We start from the raw sequence: 27,996 nt of genomic DNA, 5'->3' as shown, positions 1-27,996 counted from the left end.
TGGAGTTGCCATTTCTCTTGATTGTAGACTTCGTCTGGGTGTAGGTGGGTAATTTTCATGTTGCTGTGCAGGGTGTCAAGCTAGCACTGCTTCGGCCAACCCTTTGGTCGTTTGCCATTGACCTCCAACTGAAGGCCCTTCTGCGCCAGCGTATCGCTGTTGGCGCGCAGAACGTGGCCATACCATTGAAGCCAGGTTTCTCTCAACTTGTCGGCGATTGGAGCGATGCTGCACCACTGCCAGATGTCGTCATTGAGGACATGGTCAAAACAAGTGATGCCACTGATCCAACGCAGCATCTTTGTCTCCTTGACACCAAGGCGACGTTCGACTTCCCTTGTTGCCAGCCAGCATTCAGCTCCATAGAGTGTGACTGGCTGGATGACTGTTTGGTAGATCTTAGACTTGAGATGGTCACTGATCTTCTTGTCACAAAGGACACCGGTCATTGTGCGCCACTTTGACCAGGCTGCGTTTACTCGCGCAGTGGTCTTGTGATTCAGGCTACCATCAGCCGCGATTGTCGAGCCGAGGTAGCGGAATGTCTCAGCTCGTGGTAGGTCGATGCCATTTATGCCGATTGTCCCGAGCTCATTGGACTCTGATGTCACGTATTGTCTTCCTGACATTGAGGCAGAGGCCAAACAATGCAAGACGGTCGCTCCAAGCTTGTACTTGCTGCTCAAGGTCGGCCTGGTTGTCAGACATGAGAAGAACGTCATCTGCATAGAGAAGTGCCCATGGTGCTAGCTTTTGCAGATCACAGGTGATGACATCCGTCACCGTGATGAACAGCAGCAGAGAGAGTGCTGAACTTTGTTGGATGCCTACGGTAATGCGGAAGTCTTTCGACATTCCAGCTACAGCCTGCATACGACTCTTTGGGTCTTTGTACAAGAGCTTCACCCATTGATTTGTGATGGGATTCATCACCTTCTATCTCTTCTTACCTTTTGGCAAATAGCACTTGTGAGTAGGGGGCTGATGTTGTTGGCAACCTTCAGTCACGAAAGACTATGGTATCGCGCTCTGAAAGGTGGTTCTGGAACAGCGTCTAGTGTGGCTGAAAAGGCCGATTCGGGAGTGACAATCCCTTCCACACTGGGAGCAAGTGCAGTCTGTCCCTGATCTGTCTCCCTGGCTATGGGCCTTCCTTCTTTGCTTCTTTGGCTCAGACTGTTGGCAAAGGGTCTCTTCAAACTGGGAAAGGCCATGCTGCACAGCCTGCCTCCAAGCAGGCCGCTCAGAGGCCAGGGTTTCCCACTTGTTGAGGTCCACTCCTAAGGCCTTCAGATCCCTCTTGCAGATGTCCTTGTATCACAGCTGATACAGTTAGGAATTATAGCACTGGGGGAAGAGGTAAATCCTTCCCACACATGTTTTCATAATGAAAATCTCTCTCTCTCTCTCTCTCTCTCTCACACACACACACTCACTCACACACACACACACACACAGAGAGAGAGAGAGCTGGTAGAAGCCCTATTTGGTAACATTTACAGGTTCCCACACCATACATTTTACCTAACAAGGCAGAGAGGAGCTTGCTTGCAGTGCATAGCTCTGTACCTCCCTACATTTTTTCATTTACAGCAGTGTTTCTCAACTTCTACCACCACCATACTACTTTGCATGATCCACCTATTGGAAATACCACCAGAAGTAACTAGTGATGATGTCATTACCAGTTATTTCTGGTTTGAGAAGTCAGATGACAAATCCCAAACACCAGTAAGAAGCTCAGGGTGGTCATCAGGGCTTTTTAGAGCGCCTGAAAGGCATGCTTTGGAGCTCTGCCCACTGAGCCAAGCCTCCTACAGATGTTTGTCATGTCACGTCGCTCATCTTGCTGCTGGGCAGTAGATGTCTGGGGATCCCACAAGTAACACCAGACACCACCTCATGGTGGTACCCATATCATTAATTGAAATGCACTGATCTACAGTATTTCCAATATTGCACTAAGGCTGCAATCCTAACCACACTTTCCTGAGAGTAAGCCCCATTGAACAAAATAGGACTTACTTCTGAGCAGACCTGGTTAGGGTTGTGCCCTATGTCATGCATCCTCTAGCCAAGGCTAGAAGTGTTGGATATGGCCTAACAGAGCCAGTCAGAAAGTAGACTGGGATCTACCAGTAGATCTCTGGTTTTTTGCAGAAAACAAAATTATCTGCCACAGGTGATTTTGTACTAAGTGTTTGTCTCTTGGCTTCCATTTTCCTCACCTGTATTAGCTGGTTGCCTTTGACCAGCTCCTGGTGCAGCTCTGTTGCCCAGCTCTGAAGCTCTGTGTTGGAATGCAGAAACTCAGATGTATATTTGTAGTTGTATATATGCAGGTCGTCCCATAGTATATGGCTTTGGGGGTGCAGTTGGCAATGGGCTCCATCCCCTGTGGCTACCATGGACCTCAGAATTGAAGCCTGCTCATTCCTGCTGTAATTCATTTCTTAGCAAAAAAAAATCTGTTTAAGCAGACCCAAAAAAATTGTGACCCACCTAGCAAACTGCAGTTTATGCACCCTGACACCAGGACCTGCTACATCAGAACAGGAACACCACATGTGTGGTGGGATGCATTTAGCTCCATGGGTTGTAAATTTTGGAGGCTTCTCTTTAAAGGACTCCACTGGCTGGAAGGCACATCAGGGACACTTTGATGTCACAAAGTGCTCTGTTTGGAGTAGTGTGGAATTAAGGCCACCATACAGTGCAGCAATTGTGAACTAACAACAATCCAAAGAGAACCACAAATACCTCTTTTGATTTACACTCTTCCTTCTCTATGTCTTAGGGCCCATTATCTCTGTAAGGTGGAAAGGATTGTTGCAAAGCTCCAAGCAGCCTCAGTGAGCTAGTTCTAAAACTTATTCTCCCTAATTTGAATCCTGCAGTTTCCCAGTTCACAGAAATTGGGCAGCCGTCTAGGAGACTTGCCCAGATAATTTGTTTTATTGCCCCTCCGTACCCTAATGCTGCACCTTCCCAACACATGTGGGGTAGCGAGATGGCAGTGCCAAATTAAATTCAGAGCAGCTCAGTTTCTACTCCTACTTCACTGTAGCTATTAAATGTTTGTTTTATTTTTTTATTGTACTGATAATTTTTTAGCATATTTTTGCTCTATTGTATATTGTCCTCAGGGTCTTTGGAGACAGAAATCAGCCTCTAAGTTTTAATATTTAAAAAAAGATTATTTCTTCACTAAAAGTGGGCCCTCAAGTAAGGGGGAAAAAACTTTAGTAAAGGTTGCCAACTTTTGAACTAGCCCCTGTAGCTGTGCTTTTAGAAGCAGTTCACTTTGCCAGCATTAGGAGGCTGATGAAGCCTATCACAAGTTCTGTTGTGGAAGAAAGGTAAGATATAAATGTCATGAAACAAACACCTGGATGCTGTGAAAAGCTTCACCTGCTAATTTCCAAACAAGCAGCTTGCTGTTAAAGGCACAAGGAATGACAAGTTTAGTCAAGGGGGAGCAGAGCTCCAGAGCTTCTACTAAAGGAGCAGTCAGGTGCTGCCTTTGAAACTTTTTCCAAAAGGATATGAGTTAAAGAATTAGGCTTACCAGGAAGCAAACTGAGAAATTTTGCTGGGGCATATGTTAATGTCTAGGGTAGGCTATCATTCTTCCTAGGGATTACCCAAGAGACAATATGTAGCTCAGGTTACCTGAAGGCCACAATCCTATGCAAATTTCTGTAGGAATACAGCACATCCTGGTTAACACACTGGGCCTTCTGAGTCAACATGCATAGGCTAACCATTTACCATACCTTTTATATTCATTTGAGATTTCCTAATCCCATTTTTCAATTGTTATAAAATAGTTAATTATTGCAGCCTATCCCAAATTCTTTCGTGAGAATGGATGATGGCCGGATCCCAAAGAATCTCCTCTATGGAGAACTCGTGCAAGGAAAGCGCCCTACAGGTAGACCACAGCTGCAATACAAGGACATCTGCAAGAGGGATCTGAAGGCCTTAGGAGTGGACCTCAACAAGTGGGAAACCCTGGCCTCTGAGCGGCCCGCTTGGAGGCAGGCTGTGCAACATGGCCTTTCCCAGTTTGAAGAGACACTTGGCCAACAGTCTGAGGCTAAGAGGCAAAGAAGGAAGGCCCATAGCCAGGGAGACAGGCCAGGGACAGACTGCACTTGCTCCCAGTGTGGAAGGGATTGTCACTCCCGAATCGACCTTTTCAGCCACACTAGACGCTGTTCCAGAACCACCTTTCAGAGCGCGATACCATAGTCTTTCGAGACTGAAGGTTGCCAACTAGGGTAGGTAGATCTTTAAATACATTTCAAAGTAGAAATCAGAAAACAAAGCTAGCCCAAGACCTTTGGATGCCTGAAGCCCTCTGCCAAATGCTGCCCCCTTCCCTATTGATTTACCAGCCTCTGTTCCTGCCACTCTCCAGTGTCCTAGCTCAATACCCTCCTCCCCTCCACATCCACCTCTGCAGGGGATAGATCTCTCTGCTCTTTTTCCTCACACAACATCAGAACGTACACTAAAATTGAGTGTTGGGAGAGTCAGGACAGGCAAAAGAAAATATTTCTTTACCCAGTGTGTAATTAGTCTGCGGAACTCCTTACCACAGGATGTGGTGATAACATCTGGCCTAGATGCCTTGGAAAGGGGATTGGACAAATTTCAGGAGGAAAAGTTCATCACGGGTTACGAGCCATGATGGGTATGTGCAACCTCCCAATTTTAGAAGTGGGCTACCTCAGAATGCCAGATGTGAGGGAAGGCACCAGGATGCAAGTCTCTGGTCTTGTGTGCTCCGGAGGCATTTGGTGGGCCACTGTGGGACACAAAGCTGGACTAGATGGGCCCATGACCTGATCCAGCAGGACTCTTCCTATGTTAGACCCAGGATGTCATGATGCAGGTTGCACCACCCCTGCCTGGGCATCACTCAGAGTCATTACAAGGATAAAAGAATCAAATGCCATCAACCCCCATATACCATCTTGAGATCCTGTGAGCAATAATGAGACAGAAGTGTAATCAAAAGCAGTTTTTTTTTTATTAAGGGTAGTTTTTTGCTTCAAGCTTATAAAAAACATTTTTAGTTAGACAAAAAAGTTAGATTCTTTACATACATTCACAGACATGTGAAAATAAATAGGGGAGGTACAAGTATTACAAAACCCATTATATACATATTAAACCACACAAGGCTTCAGGATCACTGTATAAATAGGTATGTATGTTGGGTGGGGCATGCTAGCACACACATCTCAGTAAAGCCACCCAAGGCTGTAGTTCTGCAGAAGCAAGGCACACTTAAGCAATGTTGAGAGGAAGCTCAACTTTGGTTGGAATGGGTCTGAACAACAACTGGCCTTTTCAGGTGAAGTTTCTCTCCAAAGGCAGCAAATGCTAACCAGTGATAGCTGTGCTGTGTGTCCCAAAAGCAAGAATATATCCCCCACTAGCACATCTGTTGCACACAAAAGGAGGAAAGCCTAGAACACAAACTCACACAAAGATGCAACAAAACACCTCCTCCAAGGGTGGGTAATTCTGTCACATCATGGTAATTGGAAGAGACTGAATGATCCAATTTCTCCCCCCCCCCCCATGTCAAGGCAGAATTACTCACTGTCAACAGTTCTTTCATGGTATGCAGTTTGGGAATGTTGTAAGACTCTGGTCTCATCAACAGAAAGCAACTGCCAAGTGTCTTTAGTTTTAAGAATTCAATCTCAAAACCAGATTGGCTCAGAATGCAGTTTTCTTTTTAAGTCTATTCAAAAAAATATTGCCAGAATATTTTAGGTGAACAGGAACCATTCATGGTTGTGCAATTTGCTCCATGTGTAGAGACCCACTGCCTTCCTTCTATCACAAGAACAAGGGAGAAGGCTCACCAGTCACTTCTAGACATTTGTGCCTGACAAATGGTGTATGGTCTTTTACCAAGAGCTTTGATACTTTGGCCACTACTTATGGATACACTGAGGATTTTAGTGTTCAAGTTAAAAGGAAGTCGTGATCGTTTAACTCCCTGTTCCTGGTATAGATTGCTGGACCTGTAGACACCCAAGAGAATCAAGAATAGTAGAGTAGTGAGGGGTCAGCATGTTAGTGGCTCAGGCATAGAGGGTTGGCTCATACTCTCAAAATCCTCCACCTGAGTGTACAGAACAGAAAGAACTACAGCCACTGTTGCAGCACCATTTGATGCACACTTATTCAGAGTCAGTCATTTAATTCAATGGGGCTTACTCCTTGGTAAGTGTGCACAGAATTGCAAGCCTTAGGCACTGTCCCAACCCGTATGGCCAAGTAGCTCAAAGCTGACTTCTACACAGCTGAGAGCTCAGCTACTTGGAAGTTGCCGAGGGCGTATGATGTCATTGCAGAACATCCTGAGGCCCCACCCTGTGGCCATGCAGTCATGGAAGGACTCCAAGCAACATGAGGAATCATTACAGGGAATACTGTTAGGCCGATTGCTGCTGGCTTCCTCCTTGTACAGCTTGGTACATGGTGGTGTGCACAATCACATGAAAAAGTTTAATCAGGTAAACAAGCTGCAGATCTCTTAAGATAGAACAAAAATGAAGTTTCAGACTAACTAATGCAATCGGCTTAAGTATTCACTCTCCCCATTCACACCATCACCACACCAATACACAGCTATAGCCATGAATCAAACATTGTCACATTACTGTCTCAACTGCCATACATACAAAGTGAGGCCAACATCAACATTCAGAAAGTCTGATACCGAGTTCCTGGAACTGTACCATGTCACCTTGTGGGAGGGGAAATGGAGCAGGCTTGAAAAATCATGTAAATCTCCCAGCATGTTAGAACTAGAGCACCAAAAAAGAAAGGCTAGGATATTTCCAGTCACGATCATTTTCAATGGGCCAGCACATTTTGATTCAGGGGAAGAGGGTGGAAGATCAGGTATGCCCCATGCCCGCAGTCTGAAATAGAACAATCCCAGGAACACAGAACAATCCCAGGAACACAGAACAATCCCAGGAACACAGAACAATCCCAGGAACACAGCACCATTTATCCAGTTGTGAGAACTGGCCTTTAGCAAAGCAAGACACTCCTTTTATTGCCACTTGTGCAATGCATTCTCTGTGAACAGGCAAGACACAAGACAGAGAGACTTTGCTTGGCATGTACAGCCATCACGACAAGTCAGTTTAGGCACATAAACTAGGCTCTCCAAAAGAAGGGCCAGATCAATATTTTTTTTTTTAATAAAAAAATAAGTTATTTAAGCGTAGCTGCTGAAGCCATAAATACATGCAGTTCTCGTGTTCCTAGAGATTTTGTTCACATTGTCACAGTCCTTAGAGACTTAAGACCTTCATCCTTAAATAGCAGGCTGGTGCAAGTGCTAGCAATGGGGGAGGGGGGAAGGAGGAGGAGACTTTGCAGCAACATCTTTTGCTTGTGCAGTTTTTCCTTCTGCAGCAGCCATCTCCAGTTGATTTGACTGATCAAGTCCCCCATTCATATAGAAAGTATTCCAAGAAGATTGATTTCAGAGCAAAGTTGATGCTGATCTGAAAGTGGGGGAAGGAAAAAAGTAATGTTTAAATGAGATTCTATGCAGAAAAACATTAAGTGGCTGGGGAAAAAAGAGTTCCAAGCACTAGATATTTCATGAACCAAATCTGTTACTTGGGGCAACTTATGGTAGGTTTAAGTTGCCCAATTGGCAGCAGACCAAAAACCAAGGCAGAGAGATCTGAAATCCCACTAACTGAGCCCAATACGTTCCACACATTAGCAAAGTACAGGTGGTTATTCTAGCCAAACATACCATAGTTTATTGAACCAGAAACCATCACCTAGCCTACACACTCCCTCTACCCTACTCTGCGTTTACTCAGAATCATGAGGGAAGAAGGAAAATCAAAGTATTTGGGTTGGTTAAACTATAGCTCCCTGTGATATCCAAATCCCAAAAATGTGGATTAAGCACTCCTTATAGACCACAGTAGAGTCTTAGATGGTCCCATTGCCCGCCTGCCTGCAGTAAGAACAATTGTACTGAATAGGGCCAAAGATCTAGCTGGTACATTGTCCTGTTTCTCATAGTGGCCCAACCAGATGGGTTATAGAAACCCATATCCAAGGAATGAAGGCAACAGCTCTCTACTACTCTTGTCCCTCAGCAACTGAAATTCAAGCAGGGATGTGTAGTCATTAGAAGCAGGTGAGGCTCTGCCTCACCTGACCCTGTCTGCACTCCCCTATGGGGCCTCTCTGGCCCTTGGAAGTCCTTAGAAAGGTACTTCTGGTTTTTCCAAAAACAGGAAGTCTTTCTAAGGACTTCCAAGGGCCAGAGAGGCCACGTGCAGCCTCTCCAGGCTTCGGACACCTCCACATGCAACCAGAGGAGCCGTGCCCAGAAGTGAACTGGAACTGATATCACTTTCAGAAGTGACATCACTACCAGGTGACGGGGCACTGCGATGTCATGTGCCTCACTGGTATGAGACCTCACAGCATGTCCCTGAATTCAGGGAAGAACATTATAGCTCACTGGTGCAGGGCATGCTTTGTGCAGTAGATCTCAGGTTCAGTCCCTTGCAGTTAGGGCTGGGAAAGACCCACATCTTTCCAGGGATGGGGGTCCCACCCCCAGGAGGGCTGTTACATTTCAGAGGTCAATACAGCATCATAACCTACCTGGTCTGGTTCTTTACTTGCCAACCTTCTCGACATTTCACAAACCAGAGCTCTTGGCCAGGAGTTATGTTCATGTTCTGTGGGTCCTCTGCACAGAACGCGAGTCTGAAACACGAGAAGCCAACAGTCCTATCATTATTAGGTGCTACCTATGGTGAAAGGGCTTCTAAATGGAAGGCACAGTGGCCAGCAAAATACTATAATTTCTAGTAGCAAGAGGGGAAGCAGCATTTGGTCATCAGTATGCTTAGAGGATGGGGCGGGGGAACAATTATAACAGATCTTATGAGTTGACTGGATTTCCTCAGACACGTAGCCATGGTAATAATGGGAACCTCCATGTACAAGGCAATATAAACTCTGTAAATCAGCTTCAAGGGGCAATAGGAGAAGGCAGTCTCCTTCATGCCCTGTTTCTGAGCACCCAAGAAGCATCTGGCCACTCATGCTGGATACAAAACAAAACAGAAGTGTTGGAACCAGACGGATTGTCAAGTTGTCCAGGGTGGATGTTAATGTTAATCAGCCAAGCTGGACACTGATCAAGGGCCCTTTCCCAGAGTGCCCACCTAGCCAGACCAACCCCTGAACCCTAAGCACTGGTGGCAGTGATTGCGCTTAATGAGTCATCAGGGGAGAGTACAGAGAGGAGCTCAGTACAGGGCCCTGCCCTTGGACTCCTAGCAATCTTGTATATGCAACGGTGTGGGGTGGGGAGAGCAAATGGGGGCTTAATATAAGATCTCCAGAACATAGTAATTTCTAACAGTCCTAAGATGGAAGGCAGGAGATTTGTGCAAGACAGATTTCAGATTGCATTGAGGATTACTAGACAAATATGGCTGGTGTTTAGATATAAAGTTTTGTCAGATATAAATATCAAGCCAGGTCAGTCTCCAGTACTAATTGGAACATCCAAGTCCCTTGCAAGGCAGGCAGAAGAAAAAATACTGAAATATGCAGTGGTCTTTATATAGGCCTATATTCATGCCCAGCATAGTCTCTTTCTGCCCCATTCATTGCTTTGCTGAACGTCTAAAACTCTTCTTCAAGCTGGTTAATACAAAAACTCAATTAGTAGCATAGCCAGAGAGGGTGGCAGCGCAGTTAAGTACTGCAGGCTCCGCAATATGCTGTGTAACCAGCCCCTACTACTCACCATTAGAGTGATTTCAGGCAGTGACTGCAATATGCCTGCACACTGCTGTCGCTGCCTGGAGTGGCTTTGATAGTGAGTGGGAGGGACTGCTTACACAGTGTGTTGTGGCACCTGCAGTACTTAATGTGTAGGCCCCCCTCTGGCTATGCTACCGCAATCAATCATTTGTGATGGGGAAATCGCTTTCTACATTATGCAGCATGACCACATACATCTTATGTCTTTATAACAGTGATATTTGTCCATGCAGCAAGTGGCATGATTATATGCAACACAATTGCTAGGAGGTTCAAGTCAGACTGAAACAAAGCTACACACACATTTGAAGCCCGGATGGCAGCCTCAGATTTATGAGCTTGGGAGTATGGAGCAAGGTGGGGTGTGAGAGCCCTGGGGCAATTCAGGCTGAGCTCTTCTTCAATGTATTTAAGGGTTGCTAAGAGTCTTGCACTTACTTCTGCTGAGTTTCTCCTGACTTCACACGGATACGCCTGATCTGCAGTTCTTTGAATACATTCTGAGGTGGAGACCAGTAACTCCTGAGCTCTTTCCACAGGCTGTACCAGGTCTGAGAAGATCCCTCCCAAGTGAGCTTGATTTTCAAGACATCTCCAATGTCTTCTTCCGTATAGACAAGGAAAGTGTTTGTCTGGTTCAGGCCAATCTGCTCAGACCTGAAAAACAAGAGAGCCAAGACATTTTTACCAAGGAGGTGCAAAAGCAGAGACCTGGCCTGTTCAGTTCTGCAGATACGGGCTTTGGAATGGTGTGGGGATAGATTCTAGATTCAACTAGTCCTGTGGTTTTCCCAACTGTGTTTCAAGGACTCCTGGGATTAGAAGCTTGTTGAGAGTCCCTCATACGGAAGATTAGTCACAGCTGAGAAGTTTGCAAGAAAGACAGCCTGTGCATCATTTTACTTCTTGCTTCTATATGAAGATATAGGAGTGTGTTAAGGACTGCAAATCAAAATGAGATAGTACAACCCACTTTGGAATAAACGCAACTCTTGAGGTTGCAACTAGAAGGAAGTCACATTTCTGAGTGTTCCCCTATATTAAAAAAACCACAAACACACACCCCTGCAAGTAAAAAAAAAAACTTTCACAACACAGGACTAACTTATGTGTTTTCTTCTTTAAGTAGGACATCTCACCTACAGTCTGAAACACTGCCATCTACCATCTCAGGTTACAACATATGTAGACCAGGCCCCTCTTACCCTCTAAGCAGAACAAGGATTTTTAAAGTGTTGGGCAAATTGTTCTACTGCCCATCCAGTGCATGCAGCTCAAACCACAAGTCCCAAAGGCCTCTGTTCCCAGATAAGCATGTTTAATATTGTTGCCTTAACAAAACTGATATCAGACTTTAACCCAAAGTTTCCTGCAAATCCATCCTGTCCACTTGGAACCCTCCTTGGCTTGAACCCTATAATTGGTGGCCAAGAGCTTCATCTTCAGTACCTGTTCCCAATGGCGTCACTAGGGGGTGCGGGCCACACCAGGTGATGGGCACAGGGGTGACGCAGTAAAATCGTGGTGGTTAGGAGCAACCCCATCATGTTATATACCGTTGGATGCGGAATTTCAAGCAGAAGGCAATGCAAAAGACCAGAGTGAAGTATCTCCTTTCTATCAAGTTATGGCCAAAAAACCAGAAACAAAAAAATGCATGGAGCCCTATGAAAAGGGGAAGTGAGCCGTATCGCGTGTTTACTTATGAGTAGGCGAACTTGCCTTAGTGCAACAGAAAGGGCAGGCTGAGAGGAATCCAACAACACCAGAATGGTCCTGATCCAATGAATGCAGACCCCAAAAACAAAGGCAGTCCCTCCCTCCAAGCAGATGAATGTATTGAGCCCTATGGAAAGTGAAACTAAGCCTCACGGTTGCGTTTACTTGTGAGTAAGCAAATGTGCCTTGGCTGGTGTGGAAGATCAGGTGAAGGAGAGTGCAAGGCTACCAGAATGGTCCTGATCCTATGCACCTGGAGCTAAACAAGTGCTCCAGAAGGGAGCCTCCCCCCCACTAAAAAGTATCAAAACAGAAGCTTCAGCTGATAAGGTGAACCTTTGAGACTTGCAAACCCACGTGGATCCTGGCAGTGATCTGGTTTAAACAGAAGTTCTTCAATTGGACTGGGCACTGGGTAGGGCTGAAAACCTTACTGATTTTGCAGGGGGGGTGTTATTGCAGGCAGGCTACAGAGGAAATTCACTTGGTGGACCAGGGCTGGCTTCTGCTTATTTAATTATTTGTTTTAATTAATTATTTATACTTATTTATTTTAATTTGCTTGATGACGTCGCTTCCGGCCATGACATCACTTCCAATGCGTCCTGGACACATTGTCATTCTAAAAAGTGGGTCCCAGTACTAGAAGTCTGAGAACTGCTGCAATAAGGTGTTAGTAAGTTGACACCCTTGGGGGAGGGTGTGACACCACTAGTGACCAAAATCACTAAAATCATAATTTGGAAGAATAATACCATCATGTTATAAATCAATCAATGCGTAATTTCATGCAGAATGTGTTCTATCAAAAGGTACAGCCAAAAAACCAGTGGGGGTGGAGTGATGGTACATTACCATGCACACCACCTGGGGTATTGCCCCGCCCACTGCATGGGGGTGACGCGCTTGCATCCTGTACTGGGTGACGCAAACCCTAGTGACGCCACTGCCTGTTCCCTTCAATTGCCCACAGTGGCATTGTTCCAGAAGGAATTTGAATTTTGGAGCTGAATGACTGTGGGTAGCATGAAAAAAAATGTGGCCTCCCACATGCCAAATTATCCTGTCTGTAACACCAGTACTTGTTTCTTGGCCATCATTTAAATGGGGATAAAAAGGTCATTAATTTCACAACAGACAGAAGGTTGAAGTTTAGTCCAACACCACCCAATTTCTTAAAAAGTCTGAAGATTGGGCATGTTACATCTACCAACACTTGGAATGTCAAGTAGATCTCATACTGGCTTTAACTCAGGGGCATGCAAATGTGTGAACATTAAACATAATATAATAAGAGCCCTGCTGGATCAGGCCAAAGGCCCAATCAAGTCCAGCTTCCTGTATCTCAAAGTGGCCCTCCAAATGCCTCTGGGAGCACAGAAGACAAGATACCTGCATTCCAGCATTCTGAGCTAGCCTACTTCTAAAACCAGGAGATTGCACATACCCATCATGGTTTGCAACCTGTGGTGGACTTCTCTTAATCTGTCCAGTCCCCTTTTAAAGGCATCTCGGCCAGATGCCATCACCACATCCTGTGGCAAGGAGTTCCACAGACCAGTCACACACCAAATAAAGAAATATTTTCTTTTGTCTGTTCTAACTCTCCCACTTTGCACCACTTCAACCAGCCCCTGATTGGAAGGAGGAAGCATATCCAGCAGCAGTTAGGAATGTATCTGCACTTGGAAAGTGTGGGCTGTATTTGCCATATCTAAATGCTGGCTGCCAACAGCTTTGACTCCTAAACAGCTTGATGCCAGAATCAGGTTGTTGCCTTGCCATGTCCAGAAGAATGCTGGTAAAGCCTTGTTAATGTTGCTTACAGTAAACTTCATTATCCATGAATAGATCATTTGCTAACAGTGCAATTAGCTACTGAAGTACTTTGGCTGGACTGCTGCAAGAGGAGAGTTTTGTTCTAAATGCCAGCTTATCTGGGAGTCTTTTGATTGGGTCTCCTGCCTGAACTAGACTGCTGAGCCATTCCAAAAAGGTGCTTTATAATAACCTACTTTGAAAAGCACCATCTTAAAAAAAAATTTAACTGTCTTAATTATTCCCCACTTACATTTCAAGAGGCAGAGGCTGGGAGTCCCCATTGGTGCCATGCAGCGTGACAGAGAAGGTGGGTTCAGTTTCTCCCAAGTTTTTGTAGCTGAAGACATGTATTTTCATTTGGTAATGGTAAACTGTGGAGATACAACACAAAGCCAAGGCTCAGACTACGAAGCTTTATTCGGTGGAGATCCAGTTGACACAGAATCTCCCCTATTCCACTCTCAATTGCATAGCTGGAACTCTGTATACATCAGCTCTGATCAGAAGTAGATAACTTTGATGACTAGAAATCTTGGAAATTAGCTGTGTTCATGCTACTCAATCATTTCCCAGGAAGAGGAGGTCGCTTGCTTCCTCTCCCCACAATGTTCTGATGATCTACTCCAAAGATCAGTAATTTACACCAACAAAAAACATGAGTGCAAGCATCCCAGCTTGCAATGTGAAATGGCAACTGGGCCACTTACTTACAAATGGCCAACTGATGGGGGGGGCCTTACATACTTGAGAGGGAAAACTCTTTGCCTCCTTTCTCCTCCACCCCAGTTGTGGTGGGCATTTCATCTGCTCATTCCATTTTTCTAAAGACACAAGCTAATATCATACGAGAGAGAGAGAGAGAGAGAGAGAGAGAGAGAGAGAGAGCCCTACAAGGTTTAACACCTCTGACTGACCTGCTTCAAGTTAGCTAGCACTGAGAGTATTGGAACAAACTCTTTGCGTGTAAGGATAAGCAAAGGCTAGACAGATCACAAGGCAGGAAGTTATGCCTTGTATGTGCAAGCTGTTAGCAAAGTGGAGATGTACAGCAAAGGGACATCATTTTTTCCATTCTTAGAGATGGCCATCTTTGACCTTCTGTAGAGCTACCCATGCTAGCCAAACCTGGATTTTGCAATAGACACCAGCCTGTGTTTCACAGCGTCCTCTCCCCCCCCCCCCCCCCGTCACTAGGGAGTATTTCAGGTGAGTCACTGTCACGGAATAGGGAGGTGGCCCAAAGAGGAAAAAAGCATACAGAGATCTTAAGAGGAACCAAAAGACCAGTCCTGCAAATGCAGGCCAAAGGAAATGTTGCACAGGAGAGACAGGCAATAATCTCCCTACCAAGAGATATATAATTTTTTTAAAATGAGGAACAGCTGTTGAGAGGCTGCAAATTTGTCTGGGAGAATGGCCGTGGGGCTGCTTAACTGTTTCCCCTCCAACCATTGCTCTACCCAACATCAACCCCCACAAAATATTTAAAAAGTCTTTGCCTGCACATTTTCTCTGCTCCTAAGCAGCATAGCTAGAGGGGGTGCAAAGCACTAAGCTTTGCAGGGAGTCTCACTGCAGTATGAAAGCAACCCTGCTCCTTTAAAGCCATTCCAGGTGGTGGAAGCAACCCACCACCCAGAATGGCACTGAAAGAGAGAGAGGGGTCACTTGCACGCTGCAAAATTTAGTGCTTTGCACCCCCTCTAGCTACACCACTACTCCCAATCAGTTACCCTTAGCTACTTTTTTTAAAACCAAAAACTGGGAGTTTGTTACACAGTCATCTGCCCCAAGCAATGTCTAGTTTGACCTTCAGATGGACATCATGATAACTTCAGGGTCTGACTAAGAACACACTGAACTGGCTGCTGCCCAAGTGCCAGAGCAGTAATTTTCAGCCTCAGGATTTATGCAGGGTCACCCTAGACATTGCTCCCCCTTCCCCTGGCTTTGTTCCTCTGCAGTTGGAAGACAGGAGAGAGCACAAGCCAGGGTACTTAGCTATCCATCTCTCCCACAGGGAGAAACCACTGCATGCTACAGGCAGCCTTCCAGCTGTAATGTAAAAGGCGATCAGACATTCACATGTCTTCCACAAAAGATAAAGCCCAGTTCAATGTTGGGAGGTGGGGGAGAAAAGAGGTTACCTTTGAAAGGCATGTCAGCCCGTGTCTTCAAGTACATCTTGCTGTTTCTCTTGTTCCTCATCTTCTTGGCATTGTAGCCAATGTTGCTACAGCGATTCTTCCGGCAGCTCAGGCAGATGCCCTTCTTGAACCGGCTGGAGTCTGTGCACTGGAAGGCAAAGCTCTGCTTATCTTTATTCACAAGGGAGTCCACAAAGAGGTGCACTGACCGCTCGTGTTCACATTTCACTACTTCTGCAATATCTAGAGCGATTGGGGAAAAGTACCAATTAGAAGGCAGTTTAGTATTTTTCACTGCTGTTAAAAAAAAAAAAAAAAAAGACATCCATTTGGCACAATTTACAAACCAAGCTCTTTGTCATTCAGCACGAGCCAAGTTTGGCCAAGCACCAGGTAGGCCTACAGCCAGAAGCCTGCAGTGTGTCCCAGAGAGTACACATGGAGAGCAGTGTAAATCAATACTGACCAGCAGAAGGTAGATAGAAGTTGTCTAATAGATTAAAATCATTTCAAATATTGGCTGCAATCCTAAGCAAACTTACCTGAGAGAGAGCCCACTAAGAACATTACTTCCAAGTAAACATAAATAGGATTGGACTGTCACTGACTGTATTCAACACTTTGACAGCATTTAATGGGTGCTGAATGTGTGTCAATCATCCCAGTGCCAAGAAAGGAAGGAACAGGCTTATATCTTCATGAGCAACCAAGACATGATACCATCCATGTGTTTTTCTTCACATACCCGTGAGTCCAAAGGGTGAGCAACAGTTACTTTTAAAATATGAATCATCATGGATGGAACCCATTTAAAGTTTGATAGAATATTCCATAGCTAGGGAGTTGCTATAAGTGTCTGCGGAGATCAGTTCTACTTTGCCTTTCAGCCAAAAGACTCCCAAGATAGCAAATATAGTACAACACACAACATACTTGTAAAACAACAAAAAGTGCCAGCTGCAGTACGAGCAGCATCTTGGACGTCGGAGAGAGTGGGCATTGAACAGGACCCAGATATTGATCCGAATGTTCAAGATAAAGACTCTCTTCCCATATCTTCCTAGGCAGGACTGGCCCGTCCATAAGGCTAACTGAGGCAGTTGCCTCAGACAGTGATGGTGGGGTTCCCATCTTCATTCATCCACTCACCCACACTGCTCTTCCTCTCTGAACTGGAGGAAGAAGAAGTCTGGAAGAGAGAAGAACAATGCTCTGCTCTAGTCCACTGTTCCCCTCCCCTCCATATGTCTTCCTCTGTTCTATCCTCCCTCCTTTTCTAATTTGGGAAAATGGGAGAAGCTGGCACATTGCCAGTTAAGGGGCTCTGGACAATCTAGCCACAGAGGCCAGCCTAAAGACACCACTGAGGTCAGAATGATGAATCTGACTTGAACCCAAAAACCAATGGTAGCCAGTTTTGGATGCAAATGGTAGCTGCATTTTGGTCCAACTGAAATGCCCAACGTGCATTACCGCAAGTCCCATCTGAATGTTACTTGGGCACGAACGAACATGGCTAGGTCTACAGTAGGTTGATAGCTTTTCATCAATAACAAATTATTCCAAATCAGTGGAACATGCACGGTGTACCCTCCAAGATGCCCATGTTAAGCAAGCAGGAGAACTTACTTCCATATGCCAGCGCCCCCAAGACATCGCTCAAGCCACAGCCTGGTTGGTAGTCTCCTCCATTGGGGTAGATATCAATGTGACCCACAGGCATCTGGATCCCAATGCTGACACCCAGCGTTTCCCTTGTGTACGTGTGCAAGACATCCACAAAGTCTGCATCATCAGGAGAGAGGCGCTTGTTGGGGTCAGCTCCTTCAAACATTGGTCCAGCAGGATCCAAGCCTTAAATGGATATGTGGTTATACTTGGGTTGACATGGCCACAGATATATTTCAGCTGCTTTAGTAATGCAATTTCCCATTCTGGGGTTTCCCCATTTACCCCCTAGATGCATGCAACTGGCTCCTTCTACTTCATACTAGTAATAGGTGCCACCAGCACATATTATTTTTTAATTTTTGCATAAACACACAAACACACATACAAAAACACATACATACAAACATTGAGGTTGCAGGATACCATATACCACTTAATAATTCATTTTACCAATAATTTCTTATATCTCTTAATATAATAATAAAAAAAGAAAGAAAACAATTAAAAGAAAAAGATATACAAAAAAAATACATTTCATTTCTATTAAACACCAACACATATCAAAGTACCAATCAGGATTTGTGTTTTCTAACACAGACACCGCAGAGTGCAAACAGCCCCTCCCCTTCAGAGCCATGCCTGGTGATGGGAACAAAACAGAGGTGGGTGCCTCTGTTTTGCTCCCATTGCTGGGAATGGCCCCAAGGAGGCGGGGAAGGGGCCACTTGCACACTATGGTGAGGCTCCCTGCAAAATTCAGTGCTTTGCACCTTCTCTAGCTACACCACTATAGCAGCACTATCTGAGCTACATGAAGAAACAGATAACGAATTCCTCTGCTTGAAGTGATTTCAGTCTGAATGAGGCTTTCCTGAAGTTATGTGCACAGCCTCAGGGCCAATCATGTTTCATAGGCTACAAAGCATCCTTGGAGGACAAGGCATATGGAGTTTTTGTTTTGTTTTTTAAAAAGGAAGTGGGAAAGGGAGACAAGCTATATTAACAATTGCATGATGAGAGGAAGGACCATTAGATGGCAGACCTACCTGTAATTCTGCCGATCGTTCCATGGGCATAGTTGCCGGTATAGCCAGCAACATGGGCACCAAGGCTGTAGCCAATCAAATGGACATTTTGGAACTGGAAGGACTCTTTCTCCTGAAAGGACAAAGGTAAGAAGGTCATAAATTGCAGAGTGGGATGCAGCACACAGAAAGCAAGAAGAGAAAAGATACCTAACCAGCACCACTGTAAATATTACAGGATCATTTGTACTCAAATTTGATTGTACTCTGCAAATTTCAGAAGTAGCTATCTCCACGGTCTGTGGAACTCCTTGCCACAGGATGTGGTGCTGGCATCTGGCCTGGACACCTTTAAAGGGGAATTGGACAAGTTTCTGGAGGAAAAATCCATTATGGGGTACAAGCCATGATGTGTATGTGCAACCTCCTGATTTTAGAAATGGGTTATGTCAGAATGCCAGATGCAAGGGAGGGCACCAGGATGAGGTCTCTTGTTATCTGGTGTGCTCCCTGGGGCATTTGGTGGGGCGCTGTGAGATACAGGAAGCTGGACTAGATGGGCCTATGGCCTGATCCAGTGGGGCTGTTCTTATGTTATGTTCCATCCGAAACCACCAACATTGTTTAAAACATTGTCTTGTTTAAAATCTTAAACCAGACTGCACCAGACTGTTAACACACTTTTTCTTTTAAGCAGCCTCCAATCTGTGTCCCATCCACATGTCTTTGCATAAGTGTTCATGCAAAGATGACCCCTCTCAGTCAGAAGACGGAGCACATACAGGCCAACCATATGAGCAAGACAGGTTCAGTGATCCATTCTGTCACACACGTGGGTTTGATGCCTCTGGCTGGAATTCATTCTTTCCTGCACTAAAACACTTCAGACAGTGCAAGCCAACTGGTGCAGGTATTTTATTCCCTGCTGTTCCTAAGCAATACAAAGAAAGAGGATGAAGGACCAGGCAATGGGCAAAATATTATTTTGGCAATGGAAAGTGAAGACTCAAATGATCATTTAGAACCATCACATGGTACAGCCCTTCCTGGATTTCACTACTTATGGACTGCATCTTCCTCACACAACATGCAATACACCTCACACAATACACCCTCACATGCAATACACCTCACACAACAACAAACTCCAGGTCTGTAAAGCCAGCACGTCAGGGAGAAGAGCCCTGCTGGATCAGGCCAAGTGCCCCTCTAGTCCAGCTTTTTGTATCTCACAGTGACTGGCCCACCAGAATAACCTACGATGCAGTGACTTACAAGCAAGTAAGGGTCCCTCACCCCAAAGTGGGGGTGTATTCATATGTGCAATCCCCCCCAACTACAGTCTGAAATGTTAAAGCCTTCAAGGGCTGTACCAAGTGATTACTCTATGCATACTTCAGAGTTAGGAGGCTTGAACCAGGCGGTTATAGTGGGTGGATTCAAAGCAGCTTGAAAGAACATCAGGTTCATCAAGACAAACAAGAAAACAGGCTAGACTGCTAAGAAAGATGGAGAGGTGGGATTGGGGAGGCAGAGGGTGCTTGCTAGATTGTCAGGCTGCAGGAAGAGACAGTGTTCTGTTAGCTTGCAAAGCTATTTATGAAATAGTAATTTGAATCAACCTGGGAGTAAGCCCCATTGAATATGGTGAGACTTGCTTCTGAGTAAATCTACACCAAATTGCACTGTAACTGTATGAGTTTTCATCAGTCAAATTTGCTTGTGCATAAAAACCAAGCAGCATACTTGTTTGTTTCAGAAGATGGGCACACATCACAGAATGGGTCATCTTAAGGGGCATTCCCCTTTCCTCTTCTACTCTTACCCTTGCAACAACTCACATGTGCATCTTCCAAAATGGAGGGAAACATCTTCTTGCTTCAAAATTATTGATGAGTAGAGGTGTTTGCTTCCAGTGAGTAACATAGGTTCACACCCAAGTCTTTCTGAACATAGTGGGCTTACTTCTGAGTAAAAAACACTATCTTCAAACACCTCTATTGATGAGACACATATGCTGCTTTAGTAGTTTCACCTTTAAGGAGCAAAAGGCATTCCTCTTTACATAAGAGGAAGGAATGCCTCTTAAGATTATGCTTTCCATATGCAATGCTTACAAATGGGGTTAAAATTAAAAACAATCTTCTGTCTGATTAAAACCTAGCACCTTTTCAGTTAGTGAAACTATTTTTTAATCCATTAAGCCGATTCTCAGCACAATCCAATGCATGTCTACTCAAAAATGAATGACACCATGTTTAATGGGACTTACTCTCAGGTAAGTGTGTACAAGACTGCAGTTTAAAAATCAACTAAACTAATTTTAATCCCAGATCTGTGAAATTGAGCTCAAGTTCCTGTCAGTTCCACTCATATGAATGATGAAAGGATCTATAACGTCCAAGTAAGGGTTGGGTGGCTAAGACTGGAATGAGCCAGTGGTTTGTACAAGCAGGGCTGATTCATCCAAGAGGCAACTAAGGGTGCAGTCCTAACCCACTTTCCAGCACTGGCATAGCTGTGCCAGTTGGGCATGTGCTGCATCCTGCATTTGGGTGGGGCAGTAATGGAGGCCCCCTCAAGGTAAGGAAATGTTTGTTCCCTGACCTTGGAGTTGCATCGCCCTTAGTGCTGGAAAGTGGGTTAGGATTGCAGCTACAGACAGTTGCCTCCGGCAGCAGATTGTGGAAGCACGTACTTCTGACCACACCTCTCCTCCCAGTCCTCTAGACTGGAAAAGGAAGAGAGTGTAAAGCGGAAGTATAAGCATGGAGGAATAAGTGGTGGGCTACAGTGCTAAAAGCCCCATCACATCCCTCTCCATTTCATCTCCACTCCATTCCCCTCTTCCTGTTCCAATGCAGAGAGTGGTAGAAGCAGAGGCTGGTGCATCACCAGTCAGGGGGAAACCACACTTGGCAGACCACCTCAGGCACCGGAAGGGGGGGGGGTCTTGGGCCAGCCCTATATATAAGACAAGTGTTGGCAGAGGAAAGATTGCTCCGATCTTAAAGTTAGTGAGCTCTTCTTGCACTTCTGGACAAGATTGCTAGTCTATGCAAATTCAACAGCTGACACCGGATGTCCAAGGAGAAACACGACCATCCATCCTACAGACCCATTCTGGCACACAGCCAGCATTTCTCATCAGGAATTACAGCAGCAATACTGGCATTTCCCGATGCAAGGAAAAGACATCAAATTCAGAGCAGCTGAAGTTGGGCAAGAGGATGCAGTTGAAACTTGCAAGTCTTACCTGCAACCAGTCAAGCAGTTGCGCTACTTCTTTTCCAACTGCACGGGTGTTGTTCACTGCATCAGTATATAGTTGATGGGCAAGGCTAATCCAGTCAACCACCACCACATTAGCATCTTTCTCTCGTTCCTGCAGAGCAGACACCAGGCTACCCAGCCACTTTTCAAATATGCCACTTGTCTGGAAGGAGTAGAAGAATCAATGTTTGAGGTCCTCTTTCATAATAAAGAAACCAAAACGTGCATCACCTGGACTTCCAGAGCTTTGGAAATTAACGCAATTAATCACATTTTAAAAATTGTTAGTTATGTTGCTTGCTTTTAGTTGAAAGGTGTGCTATAAATGAATGAACGAACACCCTGAAAGTTGAGAGTTCATCCTAGCAGGTCACCTTAGCACTGGTCATTTCATCTCTTAAATCCTGTTCTGTTAATTGAAAAGTAATAGCTTAAAGAATAAGCTGTGAACTATGAGGCTCTCAACTTTCTTGGAAGGTGGAGATGTAGTTAAGTGTTAGAACACCTGTTTTGTCTATGAAAGATCCTGAGTAGAATCCCTGGCAACTCCAGGAAGAAGTGGAAAACCTTGAAATGAAACCCTAGAGCAGTAATTTTCAGTCTTTTTCCTCTCTTGGCACACTGACAAGGCACTAAAATTGTCAAGACACACCGTCAGTTTTTTGACAATTGACAAGGCACACCACATTGTTGGCTGAACTACCATCTCCCAATGGCCTTACTGCTAAGCGACTCTTCCTCTCATGGTACACCTGCAGACCATTCGTGCCACACCAATGTGCCATGGCATAGTGGTTGAAAATCACTGCCCCAGAGAGTTGAGGTCAGCCAGCGTAGGAGAACCTTAGTTAGAAAGGCTAATGGTCTGACTCGCTAAAAGTGAGATTCCCACGTTCACAAATAAATCTTAGCCAATTATTGCTCCCACCCCACCAGCTTCAGTTTCCCCTGCCCTTCTAGGAATGATACTAGCCTACTTTAGAGAGTTTTTAATTATTGAAACAACATGAAGTGGTTTGAAACCTATAATACATTACTGTACAGATGTCAATTACTGAATTGTCTGTTGAACCCTTTTTTCCTTCTATATTCAGTCATTGATTCTATATCTGGCTACTAGTCAAAGAAATCTACAGTTTAATGTCTCTTTTTCCCCTCATTGGCCAAGTGAAGGCAGGGAAGTGGGGTGGGTGATGAAAGCTCTCTATTGTGATTTCATTGGTTTTTAATACAGCATAATATGCAAAAAATAAAGTTTGGACAAATGCACAGTCCAGATGTAGCAAAAATGATAGGAATAAGCATGCCTTAGGACCCAATTCTATCCAACTTTTCAGCACCGATGCAACTGTGCCAATGGGGTATGCATAGCATCCTATGGTAGGGGGAAGTCATGGAAGCCTCCTCAAGGTCAGGGAACATTTGTTCTCTTACCTTGGGGCAGTATTGCAGCTGCATCAGTCCTGGAAAGTTGGATAGGATTGGGCTGTTGCTCCCATCACCAAAGGGTGTATTTATTACCCACTGAGTAACTCCTCTTGTGCCAAGAACAACCTGGAGTGATGTGGAATTCCACCCTACTTACTGTCCATCCATGAATGATGAAGAAGCTTTTAGCAGAGACATTGAATTTACATTCGTCTAAATACTGGTCTTCTCCAATTGTGAGGTAGCAGCCTTTGTTGTCTGGATCAGAAGAGGTGCGAACATTGAATTTCACTTGTGATTTCTGAACCCTGGATGGTTCTTTGTGTGGCTTTAGCTGCTGAGAAATTGTAGCATCTAAAAAAAAAAGAATTTGTGCTTTAGCATCATCTAATAGGGAATGGATATGCTAAAATACAATGTTGGATTATTTAAGGGTTCCACTGTCCTAAGCTTTAAAAAAGCAACATTATTGTATGTGATAACAAGACAATATACAAGAAGTTTCTCTGAACCTCTCTTTCCCTTCAAAATACGTCAGGTCTCTTACGTGTGCTTTGCATATGGGACCTCTGTCAGTCACCATTCACAGGGAACCCTGGGCCTATGTGCACAACAACTATGAGAACTTGAAACAATGGACAGATGAGGATCATCAATGTGCAGTGAACATGCACAGAAGACAGAGAGCACAAGATCATGCCTGCTGTCTCGCCTACTCTCCACATGAGCTAAGCACAAAAATGTACTCGGGGGTCTTACTGTACTTGCACAGGTTTCATTGGTGCAATCAGGAACACTTCCAATACAGGCTCCCAATTGCATGTGGGTTCTCCAATACATGAGCTGCACACACGAGGGGAACAGAGCCACAGGTGTAATTATATCTCCCCTACCCCCACATGCATTTACTGTACATCAATACAGTATGTGTACAGTCTAATAAGAATGATATACACACTCAAATGCTTGTAGGCAGTTCATGTGTATAGCACTACAGGTGAACTAAAGATTAATTTTCAAGGGTACTGCTAATGTTCATTTGGGAAATCAAAACATGTATTCTTGTTCACATGTGTATTCTTGTGTGTATGCACACAAACATACATATCTTGAGTCTTGATGAACCCTACCATCTTCTCTACTACAGCGTTTCTATTTTAAAGTAGTTGGAGAGAGATATCTTTCTGGAAAGATTCTGTATGCACTTTCCCATTGAGTACAGTAAGTCCTGGGTTTAATTCCTGGTATCTTCCATTAGGGCCAATAATCCACTGAAGTCACAATTCAGATGTCTACCCAAGTTCATGTGCCCTTCAGTGTTAGTTTGAATATCCTTAAATTTGCCCCATCTTGGTGCACAAACTTTGGTGGATGTTTGCAGATCCCTTAGTCAACAATGTTAATGTGTATAGATGCTAATGGAGAACATTTCAAGCACTTGGTCCAATAATGAATTAACTAATGGATTAAATTACCTGGGTCAAGCAACTGCTTCCATCCACACCACATGCAGTATATGTGTGAATTATAGTGTCCCAGTTAACGCTATAAACGTGTGCGTACATTTTCTTGAGACAGCCTGTAGTTACAGTGTAGTGGTGAGCTGACTTTCTTCCCCTTGCTTAAGTCCCAGAAACCAGTTAAACAGCCTACACTAAGCACATGTCAGTGAGAGAGACTGAGAAAGTCTTGCTTCTGCTGCCTTCTGGGTCTTTGTAGAGAATTGGTAAAGAACAGAAACAAGGGACACTGAGATTTTAGATTCCAATGGGACTCTCGGATCAAACAGAATGGGCCCTTCAGGAGGAGGGCAGTTGAGAAGCTTTTCTAAATACGTAAATAAAAGACTATGAAGCCAGCTTGTCCTCTTATGCAGGCTTTTGGGCATATTTAATTCATTCAAAAAGGCACCATTTCTCTCTCTTTTGTAATTACTAGTAAGCACCAGTCTGCTTGGGCACTTTCTCTCTTCCATGCCTACACACAAGAGGGTGTATTTATTAACTTTACCTCCACTCTGATTTAAAATAAAAACTCAATACGTAGCAAAAAAAAAGTGTTCTCCCTTCTGGCATTTCCTATTAATAGCAGAGGAGCCTTCACCATCAACTCAGCCCCTTTAAATCTGAAACCCTCAAGCTATAAATCAAGAGCAGAGCTTGCAGACAGTTAAATAAGGCAACTGAGGTCCTGCTTATAGTGTCAGGGCACAAACCACAGGGAAAGTTCTTCTAGGCAAGCACTACTGCTGAAAGAGCACACCCCTGCTCTTGGGCAACTCCCATTCCTTTTGATGGGACTTGCCCTGAAAACCTTCCCAGCAGACTGGGTCCTCTTAGTACTTTCAAAAGCGTTAAGAGCCAGCCCTCTGTTCAGAAAGGCAGATGGAGGAAGGCTAATTAAAAGTCAACATTAGTTACAAGTGGAGACCATAAATGGCACCATTTTGATTGCTCTTTCACATGTCACAATAGGCAACGGAAAGCAGATGCTCCTCAAAGCAAGATTTCCACTTTCCTCTGCCGTGTCTCTTGCCTGAAAGTGAAATTCATGCCTCAGGAGAAAAGATGCACAAGGCACATGAGGCTTAAGACTTCTTCCTTCAATCAGTCCATGACAATAAAACTTCTATCAACCAGAAGGCTCCCCCCCCCCATTACAAATGCCTCATGTACATCATTGCATGGGAGACAGCAAATGAATGAGAGAAGATACACACGTGCAAAGAGAGGAGGACTGGGGACAACAAAGGCTCAGGTCTAAAAGCACTCAACATTCAAGCCACTTAAGCTTGAATTGTGCAGACACTTAAGCTGCACAATGGGCAGGCAAGCCTCCCCACACCACATGTGTATCTCACTAGACTCATTAGGCAAATACCACATAATGGGCAACCAGCATCCAGGGCAACTAGTTGCAAGCTTCTACTTCTCTACTGATAGGTCCTTTGTTTAGAAGGCACAACTTCTGCCCTGCATGAAGTAGAAACTCATTCCACTGAGATCTGTCTGGCAGTTCACATGTACACCCCCACTTAATGACCCAGCCACCGGTCACACCTCAAGAAGAACACCACAGAACTAAAAAGGCTGCAACCAACACAATCAGAAGCCTGGAGCACCCTGCTTTGGAAGGGAGGCTAGAATATTTGGGGCTTTTTAGTTTGGAAAAAATAGGTCAGTAAGGGGAGACAACATGACTGAAACTTACAATACTATGCACAGTACAGAAAAAAGCTTTTTCTCTCCTCCCCTCCCAATCCTAGAACTTAAAAGTTACCTAAAGCAACTCACTGGAGAAAGATTCAGAACAGACAAAAGGAAGTACTGTACTTCTTAACACACCACATAATTAGCCTATGGAATTCATTGCTACAAGATGTGGTGATGGCCACCAGCTTGGACAGCTCAAAAAGGAGTGGACAAAATCCCAAGGAAGAATCTATCAATGGCTACTACTCATCACAATGGCTATGCACTACCTCCCATTCCAACAGTAGCAAGTCCCCAAATCCCAATTGCAGGGTGGCAAGACAGAGGTGGGAAGACAGCCACTTCTCTCAGCTTGTGGGCCACCAGGATACTGGGCAAGTCAAGATGGGTCTTTGGGCTGATCTTGTGTGCTACCTGCTCTCCAGTCCAGTTTACCTTCTTGAAGAGCTTCCTTTGGCACTTGCAAGGAGTCCTCCAGGGCAAGGCAAGAGGCCACTCCAAGGCACAGCAGGGCAGCCAAGTGTCTCATTGCTGAAGGCAGACAAGGGTCTTCGTGGCTCCTGTGCTGGCTGGAACTGCTCCAAGTGGGGAGGTGGGCTGAGGAGCCTGCAGAGGTGCAAAGCCCCGTCTCTTTCTTGGCCAGGCAAGGGACTCCAGCAGCACTACTGGAGCAAGGAGCAGGCAAGAGGCGCTGCAGCAACAATCTGAGCGCAGAGGGGAAAGCGCTACATTCTAAATAGGCGAGTGGGCGCGTCACCTGATCCGTGGCCAGATGGAGCTTGGCGGGCTGCGGGGCGCTGATTGGTCACACCTCCTGGACGCGCCTCCAGAGCCGGCCAAAAAGTCTGAATGGAAGGGAGACACACCCACCCCAGGGAAGGGGGGGAGCCCCGGGCCAGGCGCGGGAGGGAGGAGCGCGGGGCCAGCGCAGTGGCTGGGACAGAGGACGCGCTGGCGGGGTCTGGGTGAGTCTCACCAGCATCAGCAGAGCATTGCGCTGCTCTGGGGAGGCTCACATGGCTGAGTGCCCTCCATGCTTAAAACACATGAGCAAGCCCCCCCCCCCCGAAAAGGCACCTTGTCAGGGAGGAAAGCACTAACTTAGCATTCTCCCTGGTGGACTGGTCTGTGGAACTACTTACCACAGGATGTGGTGGTGGCATCTGGTCCAGGCGCCTTGGATTCCTTCGTGGGGAGGCTCACATCATGTCTGAATGCTTCTCCATGCTTCAAGCATATAAGCAAACACACATGCAAACACTCTCCCTCGCTTCCCTCCCTCCGTGGAAAAGGCACCTGCCAGGGAGAAAAACACTAGCTTAACATTCTCCCTGGCGGGCTGGTCTGTGGAACTCCTTGCCACATGATATGGTGATGGCATCTGGCCCAGACGCCTTTAAAAGGAGATTGGACAGATTTCTGGAGGAAAAGTCCATCACAGGTTACAAGCCCTGATGAAGCAGCAAGGCCGGTGCAGTGACTGAAGACAAAGACTGCTCCTGCCAGGGTCTGGTTCTCACAAGGCTCACATGCCTGAGTGTTTCTCCATGCTTCAAGCACACAAGCAAACACACACAAAGTACATTTCTCCATGGAAAAGGCAGCTGCCTGAGAGAAAAAGGCTAGCTTAGCATTCTCCGTGGTGAGCTGGTCTGTGGAACTCCTTGCCACAGGATGTGGTGACGGTGCCTGGCCTAGGCGAGTCACCTAGGGGTTTGGAAAAGATTTCTGGAGGAAAAGTCTATCACAGGTTACAAGCCATGACGGGTATGTGTAATCTCCTGGTTTTAGAAGTGGGTTACCTCAGAATACCAGTGAAAGGGAGGAAACAATGGTGCAGGT

The 27,996-nt window shown here is 45.3% G+C and overlaps 1 protein-coding gene across 1 annotated transcript; it reads right to left on the bottom strand.

The window, feature by feature from the left end:
• Positions 1–80: 80 nt before the first annotated feature.
• LIPG (lipase G, endothelial type) lies at positions 81–26,683 on the bottom strand. The gene is made up of 10 exons (XM_066617940.1): positions 26,590–26,683; positions 23,100–23,296; positions 21,498–21,677; positions 18,263–18,374; positions 17,175–17,399; positions 15,546–15,788; positions 13,649–13,769; positions 10,297–10,515; positions 8,683–8,787; positions 81–693 (listed from the first exon to the last, which is right to left on the bottom strand). Exons 1-10 carry the CDS (start codon positions 26,681–26,683, stop codon positions 81–83), a joined length of 2,109 nt encoding a protein of 702 aa, XP_066474037.1.
• Between the last annotated feature and the right edge of the window lie 1,313 nt (positions 26,684–27,996).

This window comes from Tiliqua scincoides, chromosome 2 (assembly GCF_035046505.1).
Source record: "Tiliqua scincoides isolate rTilSci1 chromosome 2, rTilSci1.hap2, whole genome shotgun sequence".
In the NCBI taxonomy this organism is placed as follows: domain Eukaryota; kingdom Metazoa; phylum Chordata; class Lepidosauria; order Squamata; family Scincidae; genus Tiliqua; species Tiliqua scincoides.
Note: the sequence above shows the minus strand (reverse complement) of the source record. Positions and strands in the feature narration are given on the sequence as shown.